Below are 25,282 nucleotides of genomic sequence, written 5' to 3' on the forward strand. Positions count from 1 at the left end.
CAACGCTCTCTTGAAAGATCACACGGCTTTATCGTACTCCATTTATATGCAATAGCATACAAATAACAAATAACAATACAATAACAACATACATTTAGGTACCTATTCATGGGCGCTGGGTGATACACTACAGGTGTTCGGAAATACACATTTACAAAAAAAACATATGATCGTTAATTATGTGAGGAATAAGCAAACGCTGTGCAATACGCTGAAGCATGACATCTGCAAAAGGATTAACCCGCGCCGGGCCGGGGGGGGGGTGTTTGAACACCCCCCCCCCCTGCGGTTTTTCGCAGATATCTCAAAAACGGCGGCGCGGAGCGCCACCGTTTTTGACACACCTGTTCGTGCATCTTTTCCGCACATGTTGTGAAGATTTCAGACCCAGGTCGCCTTAGGTCAGGTCACTAGGTCACGCCAGATGACCTCACCTCAGTAAAAATAAGAATGCTCGTCATAGCTACACCGATTGATCGATTGCCTTGAAACTTTCAGCGATTGATAAGAGCCACAATATCGATAAAATGTATATCTCGGAATTTTGATATCGGTGACCTAAGGTCAGGTCAATTTTGCGGCCTCTCCATTAGGTATAAGTCAATGCGAGAAAATTGAAAAGCGTCTGTTTTGCACGAACGCTATTCTAGACACTCTCAAACATCGAGATATAGGTAAGATTGACACACTGAACCAGAAAATGGCAACTGTGACCCCTCGTTATGTCCCCGAGGTCATCTCAGGTCACGAACAGAATCTAACAGTTTTTCGCTAATAACTTCTGATAGAGAGGTGCTAGAGCGCTGAAAACGCCTTAGATGTGTTCGGCTCAACGTTGCCGATCGACTGATATGCAACATGACCTTTTCCGGTCAGGTCATGACCTTGACCTGAGGTTAAATTTTCAAATTGACCTTTCAAGGTCAAATTATAGTTCATTCGACGCGTCTCGACGAGAGGAACACGATGCTGGCAAAAGTAATGTCATGGCTCTTTTGAGTCAAAAGTTATTGCCGAAAAACCGTTTTTCGTAAAAACGGCTATTTTGGGAGTTTTTGCCCTCTGGAGGCTAAACCGTTGACCGGAGGTCAAATCTGAGAACATTATTCAGAAAGGTATGTAAAAGGGCTATCGAATGCGCCTTTCCGCGGCCGGCGGCGCTGTAGCTCTATCGGTTCCCGAGATAGCCGTTGGCACTTGGCAGTTTCCAAAATGTTGAAATGGTCAACATTTTACCTTTGGTGACCTCTGGTGACCTGACCTTTGACCTGACCCAAAAAATGACCGAAGTGTTTTCGTCCTTATTTTGGACGTTCTTTCGATTGCCGCTTACCGCGTGTCGCTACGTGGCCCAGGAGCCGAGTTAGAAGGGGGGTTGGTGTTCAGACACACCCCCCCGGCCCGGCGCGGAATCTCAGAGCACCGGCCCGGCGCGGGTTAATGTAATCATCTGCTTTATGTTGGAATGTATTAACAAGCACGTACTTCCTGGACAAGAAGCTCTTCATACACGAATTACTTCTCATGAAGACGACGTATCTCCTATGCAGCCACACGAAGAAAGCACCAGCGAACCCGGCCACAGCCCTGCGAAATAATACGAATCAAGACGACTCAACACTATTCATGCATTCAGCATCATGCACACACACACACACTCGAGCATACACTGCACTCGAGCTATATGCGAGGCAACAAAGAATTCACCTCATATGTCGCATGCTATTTTGCGTCTAAACATTCTTAGATAAATTATTTTGAAAGCGCGATTTATGTTCAATAGTTCTGAAATCGTAGCTATATGCAACGATTCAATCTGATATGTGCATTACGTTGCTCTTATCGGTGATCGTTGCCATCACAACATCACGAGAAAATGAATATAACATGTCCAGATTACAGGTGTTAAATTAATCAATAGTTACAAAATCATATTATATATGCAATGGGGTTGGGAACTCGATTTTTTAAGAATGCATGAAAATGATCAAACTATTTTCACAGAATTTATGGTGCATACCATTGCCTCATAAAATCAATATCCTGAGAGAAATGGGGGAAGAAAGATAGGAAACTTGTTTTGAAAAGTTCTTGAAAAAAGATGCTCTTGATGCTGTTACGTCACATGTCACCTTCTGCGGTTGACAAATAATGGCGCATCTGGCGCACCACAGATTACATGTTATATCAATGGGTGAAAGATGTTGTTTGTTTCACTCTGCCATTCGCGCTGTTTTTAACTTTAAATTATGCTAAAACATTTACGGATGAAATGTTCACTGTCAAAAATTGATGTGTCTGCCGTGTACTATATTCCCACTTAACATTGAGCGCGTGATAAACATTTTATGTACCTCGAATTTTCAAATGATAAAGATGATGAATCGGAGGATGCTGAAAAGCAAAAGCTCATTCCAATATTTGGACTACTTTACGATTAAAATGTTTACATTCCTGTCATCTTATTGATCATTTATTTGTTCTTTTTTATGAAAATAACTTAAGGCGTTGAGAACCGAGGTAATTTCTATCTACCGTGCCTTAACTTACCAGCAACAGCAATCTATCTACGCCCTACGGTGGCAAGGGAGACTGTGAAAGAAGCGTAAGATGGATTCTAAACAATTATTTTGTGATATACTGAAGGGCAAAGTGCAGAGAAGAGCGTACAAGTCCTGTTTTGTGCCAGGCTGTTGCAGCAGCACTTATGAAACTCCGAAAACGATCTTCGTTCATGTCCCGAACAACATTACCCTGAGGAGATGATCGTCCGCAATAGCAGGAAGAGCTGATGCAAGTACTTTGAAATCCACTATCAAGTCGGTGCTATTGTTGTACTGATCACTGTGAGGTGAGATATTTTGTGTAAGTGCTGAGTGTAATGCCCAGGAGATGACCTCCATTCGCCCCCTGACCGGTCAGGGTTATAAAATTTGAGTGGATGGCGGTCCGTTTGGGGTTCAGATGTCAATTGTATTTTGTTACTGTCAAACAATACATGTTATGCTGGCAGCGAATGTGTGTAACGTCGGTTTTCGAAACAGAAGTTAGAACTGTAACGGCAGAGTGCTTGCTGGTCTCATCGTAAGTATTGTAAATGTTGTAGGCAAAAGCATTGTCAATATTGTAAGTATTGTGAGCATTGATGTATGGTAGATATCACCTCACATGATCTCGGCTCAGATAACCCTCTCCGGTGTCCCTGTCAGTAAATGGCACCTGGATCATTACAGATAAGATAATTTGTCATAATTTAAAGAATTGGGTGGTTTTGACTCGTTTACTCGAGGTGCAGGTCGCATTTCAATAGGTACTTTTCCATAGGCTTGCAATGTAAAGGTCACGACTCTGACCTAACCTCACGTCACAGATCAAAAATTCTGAGATATACGAACGACACATACTGCAGGTACTGTTTTGAAGACTTGATGAGAGGAAATAACTTCGTGAAAAACTCAAGCTCTGACGTGTTTGCAAACTTTTCTGAGGTGGGGTCAACAAACCCGCTCTGGTTACCTGACCTGACCTGACCCGGCATTTTTTTTTTTTTGCTGAGATGTGCGCAATGAGCATTTAGGAAAAGTCACCAAATATGAGCTGAATGTCTCGCGGCGTTTGGCAATTGTACAAGAAAATCCTGAAAGGCCTCCCCGTCCGAAATAGGGTTAATGTGTATATGAAGAGTTGCAGATGCCAAACATACCCAGATCTAAGACTGCAGTTCCCAGCGCCGCTGCAACGTTTTTAAAACAAACATACATAGGACATACAAACATGTTTATTTGCATCTGTTTTGGATAATAGCAACTCATGGCGCCATCACCCGCGATAACTGTTAGGATTTGAGATATATTTTTGTTTAGGCCATTAGTTTGGCTGTAATGTTTATTAATATTAGTTGGGCGGAGTTTGGTAGTTTTTTTTTATTTAACTTGTGGTATGTTGTGCTGATTGCGGGTTGTTCAAACCTTTCAAATGTAAGGACCTTATTGAACTCAACCCTACCCCTACACTACCCTACATACGACTGGACGCTTTCCAAGCCCACAAGCATGACGACGCCGAGATGGAATGTAGCCGGGAAATCACCCTCGCCATCTGCTCTAGAGCTAATCGTGTGGGGCGGCGTGTGGGGCGCCGCTTAGCCTATGGGGGTGCACTTCTAGTGGATGGGGACGGGGGTGCACCTGCACCCCTTTCATATGGAAAGTTACTTCCCTGATTACAGCTCCCCGTATTGCACCTAATCAGGGAACGGCCAGCAAACGGAGGAACTATTTCTGGATGACAGGCGAATAACCGCTCACGCAAGGAGCGGAGCTCCGCCCCGTCCAAACTGGCCAACAAAGCAGAGACAGAGGCAGCATCACATCTTCCATCAAAGAACTGGTTTCTGGCTTGGAAGATGAGCTCCATCTTTGCATCCGAGTCGGTGCTGTCAGGAATCAGCTGGTCTAATGGAGTGAGAGTATTGAGACGACTTGCTATTGTATCAGAGCTGCCTGGTCTTCGTAGCATTTGCACCGATTCTTCTCGATCGGACTCTGAATTCTGTCCCTCCTGCGTATTACTTGAGGCATTGCTATGTAGCTAAGTCTCTGGCAGAGTTTCATTATCCATGCTTTGCAAACAGTGCCATAACAACACAGTTAATTAATTACCAAGCTGTTTTGCAAGTTCCAATACAGTTGAATCGCACGCGATTTGAGTGCAAAAATCAAGAAAAGTGCCAACTTGTTCCCGTAAAATATTTTGAATATTGACCTAAAAAAATGAGTAATTTCCAGATAAAATAACAGCGAAATCAGTTTTCGCTTGCCAATAAAACTCACAGATATTGAAGCTCCATTATTAACCCGGCAGTTGCTGGGGTATTTCGCCACCCACCGTTTGCTGGGGGGGGGGGGGGCGTTAAACGCCCCCAGCCGATAACTCGAGAACCAATAGGCGCAGCGAAACGCACGAGGCGGCAAACGAAAGAGCGCGACGAGACGCTTCAGATGAGTACTTTAAAGTTGAATTTTGAGGTCACAGGTCGGGTCAAGGTCAGGTCAAACACCTGAAATCGGGCTTTCAGTAGCATGGACTTCAGGACTTCGCAATGGGCGCCTCTCGCCATAAACTCTGTCAAAACGGTGCACAATCCATCTTATAAGGCCTACGAGAGTGTCAGCTCCATGTAGGGGTCAGTCAAGCATAGGTCAGGGTCAAGGTCAGGTCAACCGGGTAGGCACATATCCCCGAAAATCAAAACTGATATTCGCAGCCTGTGACACATGTTTAACGGGTAATTTGGGGCGTAGAACACGATGGTGACATTCATTTTATCATATGTGTACGTGTTTGGCTCAAAAAGTTCAATTTAAGAAATTCATGTAACATGGTCATGAAGTAGTCACGAAAAATTGCCAAGATTCAGTTCAAGATTATGGAAAATGCGGAACGATAATCAATAATCGAAGATAACCATTTGATTGATCATGGTATTGGCAGTCTAATGGCGTTTACGGCATGTCTGTATGTCTACTCTGTGATTTTATATGATTTTTTGAACATATGCCGTTTTTGGTCGAAAACTCAGAAATCATGACGTCACTAAAACCTCGATATCTCAAAAATTTTCCGACCGATTTTTTTGAAACTTTGTCACAATACACTTCAATCGACTCCCTACAGGTACCCAAAATTTGGCGCGCCTGCGGCGCGCCGTTTTTATGCTATGGCCCGGCGAAAAAAGTGGGGGCGTTTAACGCCCCCCCCCCAGCAACTCGCGGGTTAAAGGAACATTTTAGTATATGCCATTCTTTATAAAACTTCTTAGCCACGCAATACCAGCGCAAAATAAAGAGACACTGAAAACACGACCAATCACTCCGATTTACCATAGGAAAATACATAGACAATGTATGTCTCAACTGCGCCAAATATACAGACAGTTATATACCTACATGTGACGTCATGATTAGCCCGACCAATCAGAAGCAAGTTGTTTTCAGCCACAAATAATTAATTTCTGAACTAACTAGGCATTTTGTTAACAAAGTGATTTTAAATTAAATCATTAAAAATTCTGAGCTTTTTTATTTTACCAAAACATACAGAGCATGCAGATAGGTCCCAACCCTATTACGTACCCAATTAAAGCAAATACGAATAGCTCTTGTGGATCGAATGGGAAATCCACCTTGAAATCCGTCTTGAATAAGGCAGTTATCGTTTCTGCAAAAAGAGACGTGGTGAGTTCACATGCTGGTGTGGATACGCACATCAGTCTCCAGCAGATGAACAGTGCTACCAACAAAACCCTTCACGAGATTTCGTTATCACCCTATGCACACACGTGGGACTGTGCGCTTTGCCACAGCACAATGCATTTGAGTACACATCAATTAAACACTGTTCAAAAAAAAAAATAGTTCCAGCAATTACGAAAAGTCTCCATTACATTTAAAGACATGATGTGGAGATGAATTGTGAATTAAAATGAAATCGGACTTACTCCACAAGAGTTCGTTGGGTCGGAGCTTTCGAATTGTATTACAATTCTTCGTCAGCGAGAGTCGTATCGGATGTTAAGATCGAATCGATGGTACAGTGCGGATCGAACAAAATATGGGTCGGACAGGAGGGTCTCTGAGGCAACTAGTTGGTCTTAAAATAAACATACAAACACTGGGAAACACGTGAATAATAACAGGATGCACACTCACTAGAAAAGGCCTGTATAATGGGTATAAAACACACTAGTAAAATATCTAATACAAAAATATAGGCAGGTAGGTAAATCAACTGGCAGGTAGGCAGGTAGGCAGGCAGGTATAGGCAGGTAGGTAAATCAACTGTATTTTTACCTACCTGCCTATATTTTTGTATTAGATATTTTACTAGTGTGTTTTATACCCATTATACAGGCCTTTTCTAGTGAGTGTGCATCCTGTTATTATTCACGTGTTTCCCAGTGTTTGTATGTTTATTTCAAGACCAACTAGTTGCCTCAGAGACCCTCCTGTCCGACCCATATTTTGTTCGATCCGCACTGTACCATCGATTCGATCTTAACATCCGATACGACTCTCGCTGACGAAGAATTGTAATACAATTCGAAAGCTCCGACCCAACGAACTCTTGTGGAGTAAGTCCGATTTCATTTTAATTCAGTCTCCATTACGTTATCCATGCAAGAAATTCATAATGCATTACTTCCCATTCATATGTTTTCCAATCATGCGCAGTACCGCTCTGGCATGCCACTTATCGACATATCCATAGACCTCTGTATACAGACTATGGCATATCCCCACTACTCATCCTTGAACCATACACAGCACCCACTCCAAAACCTATACATTTATCATCGAAGTCGAACCATGCACTGCTTTTTTGACATGCCGTCATCCTCGAACCATACACTGCTTTTTTGACATGCCGTCATCATCGAACCATACACAGCTCCATTGGAAGGCATACCTTCATCCTCGAACCATACAGCCAGCAGTCGGAACACCATTGCCCCGCACACGGCAGCGAAGAATCCGCGCCAGTAGTTTCGAACGGCAAAGTACACTGATGTGACTTCTATGCTGAACAACACACCTGCCAGAGGAGAGATGGTTTTGTTAGAGTAACGTTGCTGGAATATTGCGATGGAGGTTGGTTTGGGTAGCATACGTAACTGTCTGGCATCGTTGTTTAACTATGCTTATTATAAATTAGCTCTTGCTACCACTCTAAAATGCCGATGATAGACCCATTCCACTAGACAATGCAAGATATCGAGGCATTACACAATGCAAGCGGTTAGGCAAGCCCGCCACCCGCCAGAGCGATGCGGAACAGCGCCAGTCAGTCGGGGCGCATCATCGTACTGCTTCAAATTCTGCCGCTATGAGCGCTGGGGTCACTGTCGGAGGTGTCGCTAGCTACATGATGCTCAGTCGCAACGGACCACCATGAGCTGCTAGAACAAGGGCAAGTCAGCATTGCATAACGTAACGCAGACCCTAGCCTCAATGTGCGCACGGTGCGTGAATCATAGAAAACATCGCTCACAATAAGTCAGTGTGTTTTGTTTTGTTTTGTTTCTGTTCTTGCTTGATTCAGCGACAGGACGGTGTTTGTGAAGTTAAATGTGTCCGGAAACATACCTATTTGAGTATCTTTTTTGTTACGTAACGGTGACGTATTACGTAAAAAGAGACATCGGTTTTCTGCTAGCCTGTTCGCAATACGTTTTTATGCTGTCACTACTTTTTTTTTTGTATTCATAAAAATCTCCACGTCGTGGCTCTTCCGATTTCAGAGTCAGTACATTAGTTAAACACAATGGGCATGTTCATAAAACACGAAAAAAAATGATGGTTTAAAAATCACTATAAATTGCTAAAATGCGATAAAACTGAGCACATCTACTCCCCATGTCTTGCGATTCACCTCCGTGGGTGACACAATAAACGACTCCTCCTGAGCTCGGCTGGCAGGCGGTTCCATGCGGTGGTAGCCCGGCACATAAATGCACGGCGAGCGAGTTCTGTGCGCACGCGTGGCATTTGCAGCAGCATACTCTCCGATCCCCGCGTGGTCCTTTCTGATACATTTGAACGGGACACAATCATTGTGCGGAGATGCTCAGGCGACTCAGGTGACCTCAATCAATCAATCAATCAATCAATCAATCATGTATTGAGTCCTCCATGTGAATGGTTTTTCAGTGCTCTCGTCATACAATCATTCACAATCTATAAAACTACAAGTGGGTATAAAACACACATCAGTAAGAATGACGCACAGTATAAAAGTAAAGAGAATTGTCTGTACCAGTAAGATACTCAGATGGCAAAATGTGAAGTTAAGAATGCACAATACGCGGGTAAAAAGTAGACAAAGTAAATAAAAGTGAGCAGCGCAAAAAAAAATCATCACAAAATACATCACAGCTTGTTTGCCAGAAAGCTAACGATGGAGACCGTTCCACGATTTTACTGCTCTAAAATGAAAAGTACGCCTAGCTCGCTCTGTTCTAATTTTAGGCAGGTCCAGCTGATCCCCACATGTGCCGCGAGTGAGCCTCCTATTCACATCAGAGCGACGCATCACGAGTCCAGCTAGAGATGGCGGCGCATCCGACGAGAGAATCCTACGCAGCATCGCTGTGTCTCGGTCCTCCAACATCTTGTCAAACTTCGGCCATTCGAGAGCTTCCAGAGCTGCGCTAATGTGGTCGCGTTTAGACAGTCCTGTTACAATGCGCGCCGCGAAGTTAATGGCCTTCTGCACACGTCGCCTCTGGGTTGCGCAGCAGCCTCCCCAGACGGTACAGCAGTACATTATGTGGGGGAATACAAGGGCCTCGATAAGCATCTTTTTTACTTCATACGGTAGCTTATGTCTCAACTTAGATAGGCCGACTAGTACATGGTAGCAGCGGCGGGTCACCAACGACACCTGCTTCTCCCAGGTCAGTGAAGAGTCAAAGAACACGCCTAAAATTTTGATCTCGTGACTAGGTTTAATTTCGCAAATGCCAAAGTCAATAGTAAAATTTGCACTACATATTTTTCTCTGCGGCTTTACTAGCAAAAGTTCAGTCTTAGTTGGGTTGATTTTTAGCCTGTTCTGGGATCAGAATCCGACAGAGTGCCGCCAAGTCACATTTAGTAATCAGCTCATCAATTTTGAGCCATCCCAGTTCTTTTAAAGCGGGAGTAATATGCTGAGACCTCTTTAGTCCGGTGATGATCCTGGCACCAAAATTTAGAACTTTCTGGATCCTATACTTTTGGGTTTTGGTGCAGCCGCCCCAAACGGTCAGACAGTAAGTGATGTGGGGATAAACAAGCCCTTCGATGATAACTTTTTTGGTCTCGTGTGGTAGTCGGTGGCTCAGCTTTGCAAGTCCCACCAACATACCATAACAGCGCCTGATGACGGCAGATATCTGGAGGTCCCAATTGAGATAAGAGTCCAAAGTTATGCCAAGAACCTTCACAGAAGGAGAAGGACTGATGAGCTGTTCCCCAAAATGAATTTTAAATGTTTCGTTGATATCTAAGTGAATTCGCTTAGACTTCACGACCAAGAGATCTGTTTTTGAGGGATTAATTTTTAAACGATTTTGAGTAAACCAATTCAAAACAATTTTGAGCGTGTTCTCTACTCTAGTACGGAGGTCACCCACGTTGGCCGGAGCATCCGCATCGATAAACTGCGCGTCGTCGGCATACATGATGAGCTGTCCGTGGCGAATAAAAGAAGGTAAATCGTTGGTAAATAGTAAAAACAAGATCGGTCCCAAAGTACTCCCTTGGATTACGCCATGTGTCACCGCCACTGGCGTTGTACACCCCGCCACACGCTGCGTTCGGCCTTCGAGCCAACCGCGGAACCAATGGTCATCCACACCATACCATCCGAGCTTTTCCAGGAGCCGGCAATGCTGCACGCTGTCAAACGCTTTGGACGTGTCTGTCGTCGTCAACGTGGAGACGAGGCCACGGTCCATGCTGCTGACAAGCCTGTCAACAGCGCACAGCATCGCCGACTCCGTGGAGTGGCCCGGGCGGAAGCCATGCTGTTCAGCGTACTGAAGTCAGTCTGCCAATCGCTGTTTCCTTTCCGTACCCAAAAATGTTGATATCTAGCAAACCGGAAAGAGCCTTTAGCGAAAAAAAAAAATAAAACCCCTGCAGTTAAAAGAGGCAGTCTCTTAAGCGTGCATTATTCTAGACGAGCCTATGCTATCAAACATCCGCAAGCATGTTAAATCCAGAACTGAATTTACTTTGCTATTGTTAAGACCCCATTTTCATTAGCAAAACGATAACTAGGTGTGAACCCCTGCAGTAAAAAAAAATGAAACAAATTTACAAAGCTCTCAGTTAACCCGCGCCCCGTAGGGCTATCGGCGGACCCTACCACCCGTAGGGGGCGGGGGCGTTTCGCCCCCCTAATATTTCGAAAATTTACCGGCCGATTTTCAAAATTCAAACGGCGTTCGATGGCCCCATCAGGGAACTACCTTGTGACCAAATTTCATTGACCTAGGTCAAACCGATGACGTCACAGGTCAGGTCAAAGGTCGGATTTTCACCGTTCACAGGCATTTCAAGAAATGTGTTGTGAAGTCGAGTAAATTGGTAAGTTATTGAAAACCATCGATGGTAAATTGCTCGTCAAACACATACTTTGCTCTCTGAGGTCACTGATACCAGGTCAGGTCACAGAGGTCAGGTCACTGGGGGTCACAATATCAAAGTGTCGTGTGATACATGTTTTATGGTCCATTTTACATGACAAATGCGATTATGTGGGTCAGGCAGCCTTTGGGACCAGCTTAGGTCACGTATTGGTAAAGGTCAGGTCAACGTCAGGTCAAATTAGGTCAAATGTCAAAGTTGATATTTTTGCATAAAATGGGTATCGATTGGATGCAGCTCGTCACGGAGAGTCTAATGGTGGTCTTTGTTTTGCCCTACATGGCCTAGAATTGCCAAAAATTGAGTTTGAAAATTTTGCGTTATCATTTTTGAACAGTTTTTTCGCTATAACTTGGCCAAAAAACGAGATATCGATCTGAAATTATGCGGTGAAATTATGTGGTATGGGGATAGAAGACGGTAAGTACTATCACATATATTCCGATTTTTTTCGAAACTAAAAAAAAAATGATTTTTTTTGGCTAATATATAAAAAAAATGTTTTTTTATCTTTTGGGGGAGTCAAAACTGAAAATTTTCAAAAATCCGACATAGTCATTTTGTAGCCCTGTCGATTCCACACCTCTTATGTCTTGATCATTTTTTCTGTATCTTCAAAACTGTAGGCCTGAGAGCTCTTCTCGCGAATGTCTTTTTTCGGTCGAAATTGACAGAACATGACGTCATTCTGACGTCATGTGTGGCCAACCTATCATAGCCTCTGGAAAAATTATTGGTCACAATGTGTAAAATTGATGCCCGGAGGGGTCCTAAAAGTTTGGTGGCGATACCTTTAGTCGTTGAGGAGATATCGACGGAAAAGGACATGGGGGCCGTTTCGGCTCCCCCTATACGGGGCGCGGGTTAAAAAATATATTTTTGGAAGAAAGCAAAACCTGTCTTCCGCTTAGAGAGAAAAACTTTGTTTGTTTACCTTGCTCTTTCACACGGAACATCTGGGTCAAGTTCAGTGACTTGACCACTACAATACAATCGAATGGGAAATGCGAAAAATGCACATTATACACCATATCTGTGCTGTATGTCTTTCTCTCCACGTCTCTGTCTTCCTTTCCCGCTCCCCCTTCCTCTCCCTCTTTCTACTTCTCTCTCTCTCTCTCTCTCTCTCTCTCTCTCTCTCTCTCTCTCTCTCTCTCTCTCTCTCTCTCTCTCTCTCTCTCTCTCTCTCTCTCTCTCTCTCTCTCTCTCTCTCTCTCTCTCTCTCTCTCCTTCTCTCTGTCTCTCTCTGTCTCTCTGTCTCTGTCTCTGTCTCTGTCTCTCTCTGTCTCTGTCTCTCTCTGTCTCTCTCTGTCTCTCTGTCTCTGTCTCTGTCTCTGTCTCTCTCTCTCTCTCTCTCTCTCTCTCTCTCTCTCTCTCTCTCTCTCTCTCTCTCTCTCTCTCTCTCTCTCTCTCTCTCTCTCTCTCTCTCTTTCTCGCTCTCTTTCCTTCTCTTCGTTTCGTTTTCTCCATTTTCTCTCTCGTTCTCTCTCATTCACACACAAACAGGCAGTGATATTTCAATTTAGCCCGTCCACCAAGCCTAACATACCATCAAAACTGTTGGGAGCAGACTTCTGTTCAGGAAACAAAACTGCACATTGTGGCTAGATGCGTCCTCATTTGAATGCATTGTGAAACACTCCCGCTAGAGCAAACATCATCATCGCTTTCAGAGTGGTTTTATATGGGTTTTCTCTCACTATAACAGCTCTACAAAAATTTACATCCAGCAGTGGCGCAAGCAAAGATAGAAGCGAATAATAAACAAAATATCAGTTCATGAGAGAGAAAAAATGACACCCTAGGGGAGCACAGACAAAGGATGATGTCCTTTGGCATCGTGTTTTTAAACACTGATGAAGCCTCTGAGGGTGGACTTAAAACGTTTTCATTGAAAATAAGAAAAAGATAAAGAAGTAGATTAAAATCCATAAACATTCCTAGACGCATTTTCTATTGGTAATTTTTTTTAGCATACGTAACCCTCGGAAGTAGCTACATATAGTGAGTCTTGTAACGCGCCGCCTGTGGCTGACTGTCGTTGTGAAGATGTTGCCTTCGTCACGGCTCGCCCTCCTCCCCGGACAGAGTCAGGTGGGAGGTCCGTTTGATGATGTATTGGCGAGCGACAGCAGACAGAGTAACCACTAGCGGCTAGCGTTGTCCCGGAGTGAGATGTGTGTGCCTCGGAGCCCCGCCGCAGACTGCCCTTCTCGGTCCGGAACAGAGGGTAGTACGCACCCGGGCCGAGCCACTCGTTACCAGTTCAAACCAGTACAGAGTGCCCTCTGCCCGGCTACGCCCACTCTAGTTCTTTTCCATCAGGCAGTCCCGGGTCCGATAGCCACCAGAGCTCGGTCCGCGCAGGGACTGGCACTGCTTAATAGAATAATAGAATAACATTTCAACACCTCCGGCGGCCGCAGGCGCGTGAACTGTATTTAGGCCCCCGTTGCCCGCGCCACTATCACCAAGCGTTCGCCTCAGTTGGCTGTCAGCGGCCGAAACCACTCGCGTCGGCTCGTTTGTAGGGTAGGACGGCCCCTAAAAAACGCACCGACGGAGTGATAACGACGAGGTATATAGGTCGGGATTAAGGATATGCAGGTTTGACGAATCTAGAAGTCGCATCTATTAAATAGGTGAGGGTGGGTGGGAAACTTCTCGCCCACTCTCTGCTCCACTCGCCGTCCGTCGCAGTCGACGACTGCCGTTCGCGCCTCTCAGCTCTGCTGCCAGCGGCGCGCCCGTTCCTACACTCCCCTTCGCACCACCCCTAGTCAGGGTCTGCCCCGCGTCTGTCGGCGGGGTGATTTATCTGTCTCCGACCCCCGTCTCCCTTTGCTCCGGTCACGTTCAGTGGCGCCCGGGCAGGGTCCTAACCTTCCATAGCCGCGTCGCCGCTATGAGTTGATTAGGCCCCCGTTGCCCGCGCCACTATCACCAAGCGTTCGCCTCAGTTGGCTGTCAGCGGCCGAAACCACTCGCGTCGGCTCGTTTGTAGGGTAGGACGGCCCCTAAAAAACGCCAAATACACCCAATGGAATGAAAAAGTCTTAGGCTAAGCGTCCGCTGCCCAAACCTTTCTCGATCTCTGCTGAGCAGTTAATGGTTTGACCACGAATCCGGGCACATGCCGCATGCGGAAAGGTTCCCAGTGTGTTCCGCTGGCGGTGCCCGGTCTGTTATTGCGGCATGGCTCTTGGTGGTGAGTTTGGGTCGAACCCTTAGTTAGTGTGAACCGGGGCGGCGAGGGACTCCCTCCACCCCAAGGTCGGCTCCCGTCCTGAGTCAGCTGTGACTGGACCCCATACTCCCCGCACAGTGCCGCCAGTGACTCACTGTCGACCGGCGTGGGGGCGCCGCGACCCACTAATGGAACGTGACCGTGTTCGGGGTGTTCGTTAGTCGTCTGCCTCTCGTGGCCGCCGGGGGACCAGCGGGGGAGCCGGGTCGTGCGGCGTCGGCTGGTATCAGGTTGCGGCGGGCGGCCCTTCCCGCCGCTGTCGCCTGGTTTGAGGACCGTGGCGGCCCCACTGTGGGCCTCTGTGGCCCCGCGGACAGTACCGGCAGGCGGGCCCGCGGCTGCCCCGGCGTTGACTGTCTCATCAGCCGGTCCGGTGTCGTGGCGGTGCCGGGGCTGTGCCAGCGGCCGGCGGCCGGCTCTGGCTCCGCCGATGGCTGTCTTTTCTGACTGGCGGTCGGCGCGGGCGGCCTTGGGGGGGGGGGAGGGGGGAGGGGCGACTGTGGTTCCCGGCGGCCCTGCTGTGTCGTTCGCTGATATTCCAGTGTGTGTGAAGCCATGCCTGGACGCACTGCGGTCAGGGGGGGGGGGGGTCCGATCCGATGGTTTTGTCCCCGTGTCGGTCTTGGACCCCCGTGTTCACGGCCTCGGGGTTGTGATGTTTAGCCCCGCACGCTTCCCGGCGCCTAAACCGACGTCATCGGTGCTGGCTAAAATGGAATGCCGCGAATCTGGGATCAGTGGCCTGGTTTCGCCTTTGATATCGTGCTGCAGATTATCTAGTCGTCGGCAGCGGTCCCGTAGACCTATGTTGCGCGCAACTTAGCCGCGGCGTCGGCGGCGGACCCGGTTTACGTGCTCATACGACCGCACATACATAAATAAGGTTTGTATGGCCATGTGGCCGTGAATGACTGGTAGAAAAGGTTGTGCCTGGATTCCGGTGCTGTGATGGCACCGCACGCAAAGCACAGTGCCTCACGGAAAGTAGGAACGGTGCATTGTTAGCGTACTTTAAACGCACCTACCCCTACCTAAGAATCACGTGCTGTTCATGAGGCCTGTGAGCACGGGCGCCGATGACTTTTCTGCCGCTCCGTTCTGGCCTGCGGGATGACGACTTTGCATTGCCAGCGCATGTGGGGACTCACATTTGGCAGCTGCTCGCACGGGTTACCGTGGGTGGGCAGGGTTCGCGAAAGTGTCGGCTGCCAGCTTGCCGCAGATTGCAGTGTCGCGACGCTTACTCGGAGTCTCGAGATTGGGGAGCCGGCAGGCAGCGGCGTAGTCGGTGTATTTGTGTCCGGGCATGATCTTGCATGCATTTTGTCTGTGCTTGCTCGATTCCTGCACTCAGAATACACTTTGAGAGCAGTTTGAATAAAGACTCAATTGAGCGCTGAGACCAGCCTCAAATGTGTCTGATTTTAAAACGGTTTCAGTAAGGCTTCCTAAGGGCTCATGTACCCGAATACTGGATTCAAGCGATACCGAAACTGGGGTTCGGACTGGAAACTGGTTTCATAGTGAGACTAATTTTTAAAAGCTTGACACCGAAAATAGGTACCGACTGAGCTCTGTTTCTGCGATCAATGGCGTTGCTCAGAAAATATTCTCAGAATGTGTGATCTGTTTTGAATCGGGGACATTAGCCCGAAACTGATCTCTGAGACCGAAAATGGAGAAACTGTTTTCTCAGTGTGTGCGGATTGTTCGTTCGGTCTCGTCTGCCACCGCTGAGCCCAGTGTTTCAGACATTGAACGAAAGAAGTTCATAGTCTGTCGATAGCTAGATGCCTGTCGAGTTGCGGAGCAGCCGATGCATGACGCAGACCGGGTGTGTATGTGTGTGTGTGGGGGGGGGGGGGGGGGTGCGTGTGTGTGTGTGTGCGTGTGTGTTAAGCGCAAAGTGGCCGAGGCGTCGGCAGCGGACCAGGTGTGTAGTGTAGACAGAGTGGCCGAGGCGTCGGCAGCGGACCGGGTGTGTAGTGTAGACAGAGTAGCCGAGACGTCGGCAGCGGACCAGGTGTGTAGTGTAGACAGAGTAGCCGAGGCGTCGGCAGCGGACCAGGTGTGTAGTGTAGACAGAGTGGCCGAGGCGTCGGCAGCGGACCAGGTGTGTAGTGTAGACAGAGTAGCCGAGGCGTCGGCAACGGACCAGGTGTGTAGTGTAAACAGAGTAGTCGAGGCGTCGGCGCCGGACCGGATGTATGCGTATGTCGATTTGCAGAAATACGGAGGCGGCCACTTAGAAAATACTTGAGACCTTTTTACGAAGAGACTCCTTGAGTGCTAAACCGAGCCTCCAAGGTGAATGGCTGAGATGTGTATCTGCGGCAGCGTATGTCCATCAAGTTGCGTTCGGAAGCGCTTCTCGAAATGCGTGGTCTGTTTTGACAAGGGGCATTATCCTAAAGCTGGTCTCTGAGACAAAAAAAAAAGAGATGCTGTTTTCCAGTCCCGGCGAAGAAAAAAAAAAGAATGTCGAGTTGCGGAGCAGCCGAGGCGTCGGCGGCGGACCTGTTGTATATGTATCTACGTATGTATGTATGTATGTATGTATGTATGTATGTATGTATGTATGTATGTATGTATGTATGTATGTATTCACGTCATAGGGCACATCCACGTAATTGAGGCTTTCCTGTACCCTGGAGTCGTTAATATAAAACGGACGATCAGTTGGGTCAGCATACACATACATACACATGCACACATCTAACCAACCCCCCACGTTGCCTCGTCAACAAGTGCTGCTTTATCTCGCTATTGAAGCGGCTCCCGGGCAGGTTTCGTGTCACGCTTGGCAAGATGTTATATGCGATGACAATAGCGTGTCTGAACTACGCCTGCCAGACTCCGATCGAATCGCCGGCGTGACTAAATGGTCTGCGTTCCGTGTTGTACGGTACGGCGGTGAACATCTCCACGAGTGACCAGGTCGCCGGCGATCGACTCAGGCTCTGATGTCACTAAAATGCGCTTTAGTAAGCTAAGTGCCTACCGTGTTGCAGAGGGCCGAGGTGACGGCGGCGCACCTGGCGCCTGTAAGTTGCAGAGTAGCCGAGGCGTCGGCGGCGGGCCTGATGCGTGTGCATGGGTTGCAGATTAGCCGAGGCGCCGGTGGCGGACCCGATGTGTGCAGGGGTTACAGTGCAGCCCAGGCGTCGGCGGCGGGCCCGATGTATGTGCATGAGTTGCAGAGTAGCTGAGGCGTCGGCGGCGGTCCTGATGTACTTACGTGCAAGGGTTGCAGCGTAGCCGAGGCGTCAGTGGCGGACCTGATGCGTGTGCGTGAGTTGCAGAGTAGCCGAGGCGTCGGCGGCGGGCCTGATGTATGTGCCGTTGCAGAGTAACCGAGGCGTCGGGGGCGGACCTGATGCATGTGTGTGAGTTGCAGAGTAGCCGAGGCGTCGGCGGCGGACCTCATGTACGTGCGAACATGGGTGGAGAATTGTTTTCAAAGTTGGTATGGCGCCAGTTGCTTGAAACAATAATATCGTGTTTTATTCTTATCAAACTGAAATCCTTAAATTTCGTAGCTTTTACCCTGAAAAGTTGGTATGGCATTGCCATACCATCTTTTAAGTTGGTGTGGCGCGTGCCATGCCTGCCATACCATATTCTCGACCCATGTCGGTGCAGAGTTTATGGGGTGGCTGAGGCTATACGACGGCGGGCCTGATGTGTGTGCATGAGTAGCAGAGGAGCCGAGGCGTCGGCGGCGGACCTGATGCATGTGCATGAGTTGCAGAGTAGCCGAGGCGTCGGCGGCGGACCTGATGTATGTGCGTGATTTGCAGAGTAGCCGAGGCGTCGGCGGCGGACCTGATGTATGTGCGTGATTTGCAGAGTGGCCGGGGCGTTGTCGGCGAACCTGATGTGTGTGCGTGGGTTGCAGAGTAGCCGAGGCGTCGGTGGCGGACCTGATGTATGTGCAGTGCAGAGTAGTGATGTCAACTACGGAAAATCGGAATACCGATACCAAACCAAGTACCAACCTAGGGTGCATTATACCAACAAATTACCGAACACATTAGGAATCGAATACCAAGTACCGAGTTGGTATCAGTATGGTATCGGTATACCGAAAAGTTGTATCCGAGGACATCTCTACTGCAGAGTAGCCGAGGCGTCGGCGGCGGACCTGAGCATGTGGGTGCCGAGGCGTCGGCGGCGGACCTGATGTATGTGCGGTGCAGAGTAGGACGTCGACTACGGAAAATCGGAATACCGATACCAAACCAAGTACCAACCTAGGGTGCATTATACCAACAAAATGCCGAACACATTAGGAATCAAATAGCAAGTACCGAGTTGGTATCAGTATGGTATCGGTGTACCGAAAAGTTGTATCCGAGGACATCTCTACTGCAGAGTAGCCGAGGCGTCGGCGGCGGACCTGATGCATGTGGGTGCCGAGGCGTCGGCGGCGGACCTGATGTATGTGCGGTGCAGAGTAGGACGTCGACTACGGAAAATCGGAATACCGATACAAAACCAAGTACCAACCTAGGGTGCATTATACCAACAAAATACCGAACACATTAGGAATCAAATAACAAGTACCGAGTTGGTATCAGTATGGTATCGGTATACCGAAAAGTTGTATCCGAGGACATCTCTACTGCAGAGTAGCCGAGGCGTCGGCGGCGGACCTGATGCATGTGCGTGCCGAGGCGTCGGCGGCGGCCCTGATGCATGTGCGTGCCGAGGCGTCGGCGGCGGACCTGATGCATGTGCGTGCCGAGGCGTCGGCGGCGGACCTGATGTATGTGCGTGCCGAGGCGTCGGCGGCGGACCTGATGCATGTGCATGAGTATGTATGTGCGTGAGTTGCAGAGTAGCCGAGGCGTCGGCAGCGGGCTTGATGTATGTGCAGTGCGGAGTAGCCGGGGCGTCGGACGCATTGCAGTTGCAGAGTAGCCGAGGGGTCGGCGGCGGACCTGATGTGTGTGCATGAGTTGTAGGGTGGCCGGAACCAGGTGTTTTGTGTGTATCGCGTAGCAGGTTGGGGTGCCGCGTTGCACGACCCTTCAAAGCGTGCCTACCAGGCTCCCCGGTTTCCTTTACGATTGTGTGTGCGCTTAATATGCCTCTGAATAGCTGCGCGTCAGTCGCCGGGGAACCATCCTCATGGTGGCGCCGCGTCAGTCGCCGGGCAACCATCCTCGTGGTGTCGCCGCCAAGGAACCGCACTCCGCTGTACGTACCCCCGAGCCGTGCTCGATACGCCTCACCTGCCGTGCCGGCGTTAGTGTGCCTGACCATAGAATCCTTGTAGCCGTTGGTACTCCCCACAGCTTCCCTGGCTCCCTTCTCGCTCGCTCTCCGCTCCACTCGCCGGCGGCCATGTCGGCGTTAAGGAGTGCGTGATCGGATAAACCTCGTAGCCGTTGGCACTCCGCACGGATTCCTTAGCTCACTTCTCGCCCACTCTCTGCTCCACTCGCCGTCCGTCGCAGTCGACGACTGCCGTTCGCGCCTCTCAGCTCTGCTGCCAGCGGCGCGCCCGTTCCTACACTCCCCTTCGCACCACCCCTAGTCAGGGTCTGCCCCGCGTCTGTCGGCGGGGTGATTTATCTGTCTCCGACCCCCGTCTCCCTTTGCTCCGGTCACGTTCAGTGGCGCCCGGGCAGGGTCCTAACCTTCCATAGCCGCGTCGCCGCTATGAGTTGAATTTGTCTAGCGACACACCCGGGCGGCAGCGCGCCGGCGTACGGTGGCCGGCGGCCGGCGGTGAGCGCTGCACGCCTGGACCGGCGCGTGGGGAGGAGAGCTGACACTACACGGAAGTAGTTTTTCCAATGGAGCGTCAGTTTAGAAGAGTCACCTGGTTGAACTGAAGGATCGAAATAGTATATTTGTCTAGCGACACACCCGGGCGGCAGCGCGCCGGCGTACGGTGGCCGGCGGCCGGCGGTGAGCGCTGCACGCCTGGACCGGCGCGTGGGGAGGAGAGCTAGTGCTTTTCAGCTTGCTGATAAAACACGAAAATGCTATTCTATACTGATAAAAATGAAAATGCTATTCTACAAAATTGCATAAAAAAAAATATAATCCATGTCTGGCTGTTACAGTCTAGCCTGGATGGTGTATCTAGGCGTGCTTCATGGCGCCACAGCAGGTTTTGTGCAGCTCATAAGCCTTAACACGCGCACCGACAGGGGGCGGATATCCGCCCCCCCCCCCTGAGGTTTTTCGCGGATAGCGGGAAAACCGCGGCGCGTAGCGCCACGACAGTTGGTACGACTATTCTCTCATCAATTTTACACATGGTGTGCCAGATTGAACCTCCTAACTTTTAAGGTCAGGTCACCAGGTCACTTTGAATGACCCAACCTCAAGTCACTTTTTTGCAACTTTGTCACCGTGCCAGAGCTACAGTAGATGTCGGAGGCCTTTGAAAGTCGCAGGATGTTATTAGGTCATTAGTAGCTACAATTTGTATATCTCGGAATTTTGATGTCGGTGACCTAAGGTCAGGTCAATTTCGCGACCTCCCCATTATAAGTCAATGGGGGAAAAATCAACTCCCTGTTTTTACCACTAAAACTGGTCGGAATGGCCCCATATACCATACATGACTTCATATACGATCAACCTTCACTACCTTGAGGTCTGTTTTGCTGTTGGGCAGCTGTAAGGTCATGTGACGTCATCAAAGGTCACCAAAGTTTTTTTGCCAATAACTCCGTACAGGAACAAGATACAGCCGCGCGGATGGTCTCATTGTGTTCAGCTCGTCAAGACGCATCGAATGATATACATGATGACCTCGAGGTCACGTGACCTGAGGTGAACCTTTGACTTTGACTTTTCGAGGTCAACATATATATCAATCGATGCGGATTGACGAGAGGATCACGATGATGCCCTTAGTTTGTTCCTATCTTGACTAATTCGAAAGTTATTCGAGAAAAACTCTCCATATCTAGCGCCGCCATTTTGAGTTTTTCGACCCCTGTGACGTCATCGTTGACCTGACCTGAAAATGACCTTTGTAAAAATTGTAGACCTTGTTCGTGCGTATCCGATGCCGTTTACCGCTTGTCGCTATCTTGCTTCGTTCTCGATATCTCAGGGGGGGGGGGGCGGTCATCCGCCTCCCCCCCCGTCGCGACGGGGGCGACGTCGGTGCGAAGTTGGCGCAGACCCCCGTCGGTGCGCGGGTTAAGTTTATGTACCGTTATCGCCATCGGTCATGGCTTGCACAGACGCTGAGACAACTGTTGCATTGGGGGTTACAGGCCGCCGGATGTAAAACGTTTCGCAGACCTGCATCGTCATATGTTTACAATTATACTGTGCGAATTGCTGGAAGACCTTTCTCTACTGGTTATGTAATGCTGAAACTGCAACGAAACTTGAACAGCCCATGGGAAGAGGTAAAAATGAGTGAAATCATTTTTCAAGCTCTGTCCAGATTTGCCCTCAACATTTCTTTCTTCGAGTTATCTTGAAAACCTGAGATCGATAGCATATATTACATCATATTATAGGATAAGTGCTCGCACAATTACCAGATATGATACAAATGAAAAAGTATAATCATCATCAGAATACCTAAGCAATGTTTTCAGTCTTGCATAGGAAAAACGAAGGCATGCGATGCCTAACACACCCCTTTCAAGGCTGAGTATCCAAACATTTATATATTCAGGAACTGACAGTTATGCAGACGTCCCAGGGGTGAGGCATGGCGGGCTCAGACGCGAGCCCTCATGCTTACGGCTACCGATTGGGATGTTCGACGTTTTATGTAATGAGCGGTGAACACGTTTGTTTATTGTTGCATGTCCCAAGTGCGGCTCACGTTTCCTTATATAACGTGCTCCCTGCTAGCCAGCCTATAGGTACGAACCACTCGACTCCAGCCGTTTCCGCTTGCTCAAAAATAGCCATCAAGTGTTCAGCGGCTCTGTTTTGAGACACTCGCATACTTACGCAACAAAGGGTGCAGCCTCAGGCAATTTCGCGGTCTGGTACTGATGCGTTGACAGAGTGAATGAATGAGTGAATGAGCTGTCTCAATGTCGGTTCATTAGGAGGGCGTCCATTTATATTCGTGTAAGCCAAAATATCGTATAAAATTGGTTAATCGCGGTTCGAAACCGATTCGAATTCAAAGCAATTTCATCTTAGACCAAAACCGAAAACATGGTTAATTCTTTGTCATCAGAAAATCACAAAGACGACCTCCTACTTTAATGAGGATCAGGAGTTGAGAAAATAAATATCGCTACCAAACAATTGAACATATAAATGACTGGATATATTTAAAACGGCTGCATAACGATTACAAATCCTGAGATAACATAATCCTTCAAAAGTAACATCTGAGAACAAACATATCGTTGCTATTGATCGTGCCGTAGGACGTCAAAGTACGGCAGGTAACGCACCCATCTGTGGCGCGGGGCGGGCTATGTGGCCTTAGTCTCACGGGCCAGTTTGATGGCCCCCATTATACAGACCAGTGCAACGAAACAGCCGACCGCCGCCAGCGCCGTGGCAGCCATCGGGAAACCGTACATATCGGTGATAAAGCCGCCCAGCGTGGGCCCTATGACGTTTCCCGTGGAGAACACGGCGCCGAACACGGCCGATACGAACGAGTGCGTGACCAGGTTGTCCTCCATGCCGTGCGCCACGCACACGCGCACCATCCGGCTCATGATGGGGATGTAGGCGCCGCCGATAGCCGTCTCGCGGATCACCATGCCCAGTCCGAGCAGATACCAGGCGGGCTGCAGGCCGGCCAGCAGCGGGGACGGCGGGATCAGCAGGATGCCTAGCGCCGCGACCAGCAGACAGGGCGCCGTCAGGGCGTACGTGTTGGGCACGCGGTCCGAGATGCGGCCCCAGATCAGGCTCGAGACCGTGTAGCAGCTGGACGAGACGAGGAAGAAGAGACCCAGCTGGGCCGGTGTGATGCCGAGCGCCACGCGCACGTACGGCTCGATGTTGGGGTCGAGAGCGGTCAGATACATGGCTACCACCAGCACTGCCGAGCAGCATATCCAGTTCTCGGCGGCGCTGAAGAAGCGGAGCAGCCGCGCGCCGGGCGGGCCGCGGCGAGCCGCCTCCCTATCCTCCGGCCCCGTCGAGTTGTCCTCGACGACAGGCATCATCCAACGGTTGGCAAACGCTGTGACAAGCAGCCCGCAGCCGAGGACGTAGAACGGCGCCCCGTAGCCGGCCACGTGGTACAGACCGCCGCCGAGCGCAGGGCCCAGCGACAGGCCCACGCCCACCAGGGTCTCCGACACGCTCATAGCCGTGTTCGGGTTATCGGGGAACTGGTTGATGATGATCGCTCTGGCCGCCGTGTGCATGGCCGCCGTTCCGACCGCCTCCAGAGCGCGACACGTCAGACAGGCCGCGATGAACGCCATCGAGTCCTGGATGATCGGCAGCATTCCGAACGCCACCGTGGCGGCGCCGGCCACCGCCAGACCGATGTTGTAGAGCCGCGTCACGCCGAGCACAGGCGCCACGCGACCCATCACCGGGAACGCCAGCAGCTGCGAGAGCGCGTAGCAGCTGAACACGGCGCCCGAGTAGGTCTGCGGCAGGTTGCGCCGGTGCGCCTCGTGCGGGAAGAAGGGGATCATGACGGCGATGCAGCAGCCGGCCAGCAGACCTCCCACAGAGAGGCTACCGAGAATGCGCCGTTGCCGGCCGCTGAGCTTGGAGCTGCCGGGGGCGGGAGCGATTATCGCAGTGGCCTCGCTGTCGAGATCCGAGGACGCCGAGCCAGTCTTCCCGCCGGTGACTCCCAGGTTGGCCATCTCCGGAGGGACGAGACGCCGCCATGTGCTCTCGGCGGCCGGCCTGGCGTCGCTGGTCTCGTCTGGAGAGTCACTCGCCAGCAGGCCCTCTTCACAGGGCACCGCCGGCGGCGGAGTCGGGTCGCACGTCTCCTGGCCCATGGTGCACTGCACTGCGCTCGCTGGCACACGGACTCTCCCCGCAGCGGTCAGCGGCCGACTGGCTACCCGCTGAGTCACAGACGCGAGCCGGGTCGGCGGTGGTCCCCTCTGTCGGCGTCTGGCACCGTCCTGGTCCGCTCCCGCCCCGGCACTGCGCCCCGTGCGGCCCGGACGGCCGACCTATCCGCGCCGCCCCATCCCCTCGCCTCCCCTGGCGGGCCGAACGCACGCAGAAACGAGACAGGGCCTGCTCAGCCTATTGACGGATGCCAGGCATTGAGTTCTAGTTTCTTAAGTACCTCGCCCGGTTTGCCGATAACAGTAAGCGACGCAGTCATCGGCCTGACTGGCGTCTGTTGATAGGAAATGCGATATGCTTATTTGTGTGCTTCTTCAAAACTATGTAGTCACGCGGGTCGGGTTCGAGTCGCCGGCCTTCTCTGAGAGTAGTTGAGAGGAGTCATTCGTTGCAAAATAGAAAATTGCGAAAAGAAGCGCCTGTCTGAGCCACCAATGCGAATGACACGGAACATATGACATGACACACGCACATATCATTCAATTCGGCGGATCATTAGCAAGCTCTCTATCAGACTAGTTTACATAAATGTCTTGGAAGAGTGGATTTTTCAGATAATTATGACCTTTTATAACAAGGTACCCATATCTCGGAGATATACACAGGACCCAGAAACAGCACGGAAACAGATTCGGTCGGCCTTTTGCAACTCACTTTGTGGTTTGTTAGGGCTAGAATGATAACGGTTTGACATATGAAGGTCTTGCATTATCAAAATTGTCTATGTCTTTTATTTGCATCGCTGTGACATTACACTATAAAATTACATAGTTGCGCATATATAAGCTGTAAGCACTCAACATGACTGTAAAGAAACCTCATTTGACTTACG

General features: G+C 49.7%; 1 protein-coding gene across 1 annotated transcript in view; it reads right to left on the reverse strand.

Annotated features, from left to right (window-relative positions):
* Window positions 1–25,282, reverse strand: part of LOC122368845 (chloride channel protein 2-like) — an 87,321-nt gene that overhangs the window by 51,588 nt on the left and 10,451 nt on the right. Inside the window, exons 4-6 of the mRNA XM_043343118.1 lie at window positions 7,468–7,593; window positions 6,135–6,219; window positions 1,486–1,587 (exon numbers count right to left, since the gene is read on the reverse strand). Coding sequence (XP_043199053.1) covers window positions 1,486–1,587; window positions 6,135–6,219; window positions 7,468–7,593 — 313 coding nt within the window. The remainder of the gene's footprint in view (window positions 1–1,485; window positions 1,588–6,134; window positions 6,220–7,467; window positions 7,594–25,282) is intronic.

This window comes from Amphibalanus amphitrite, unplaced genomic scaffold (genome assembly GCF_019059575.1).
Source record: "Amphibalanus amphitrite isolate SeventyFive unplaced genomic scaffold, NRLGWU_Aamphi_draft 000981F_arrow, whole genome shotgun sequence".
Lineage (NCBI taxonomy): Eukaryota > Metazoa > Arthropoda > Thecostraca > Balanomorpha > Balanidae > Amphibalanus > Amphibalanus amphitrite.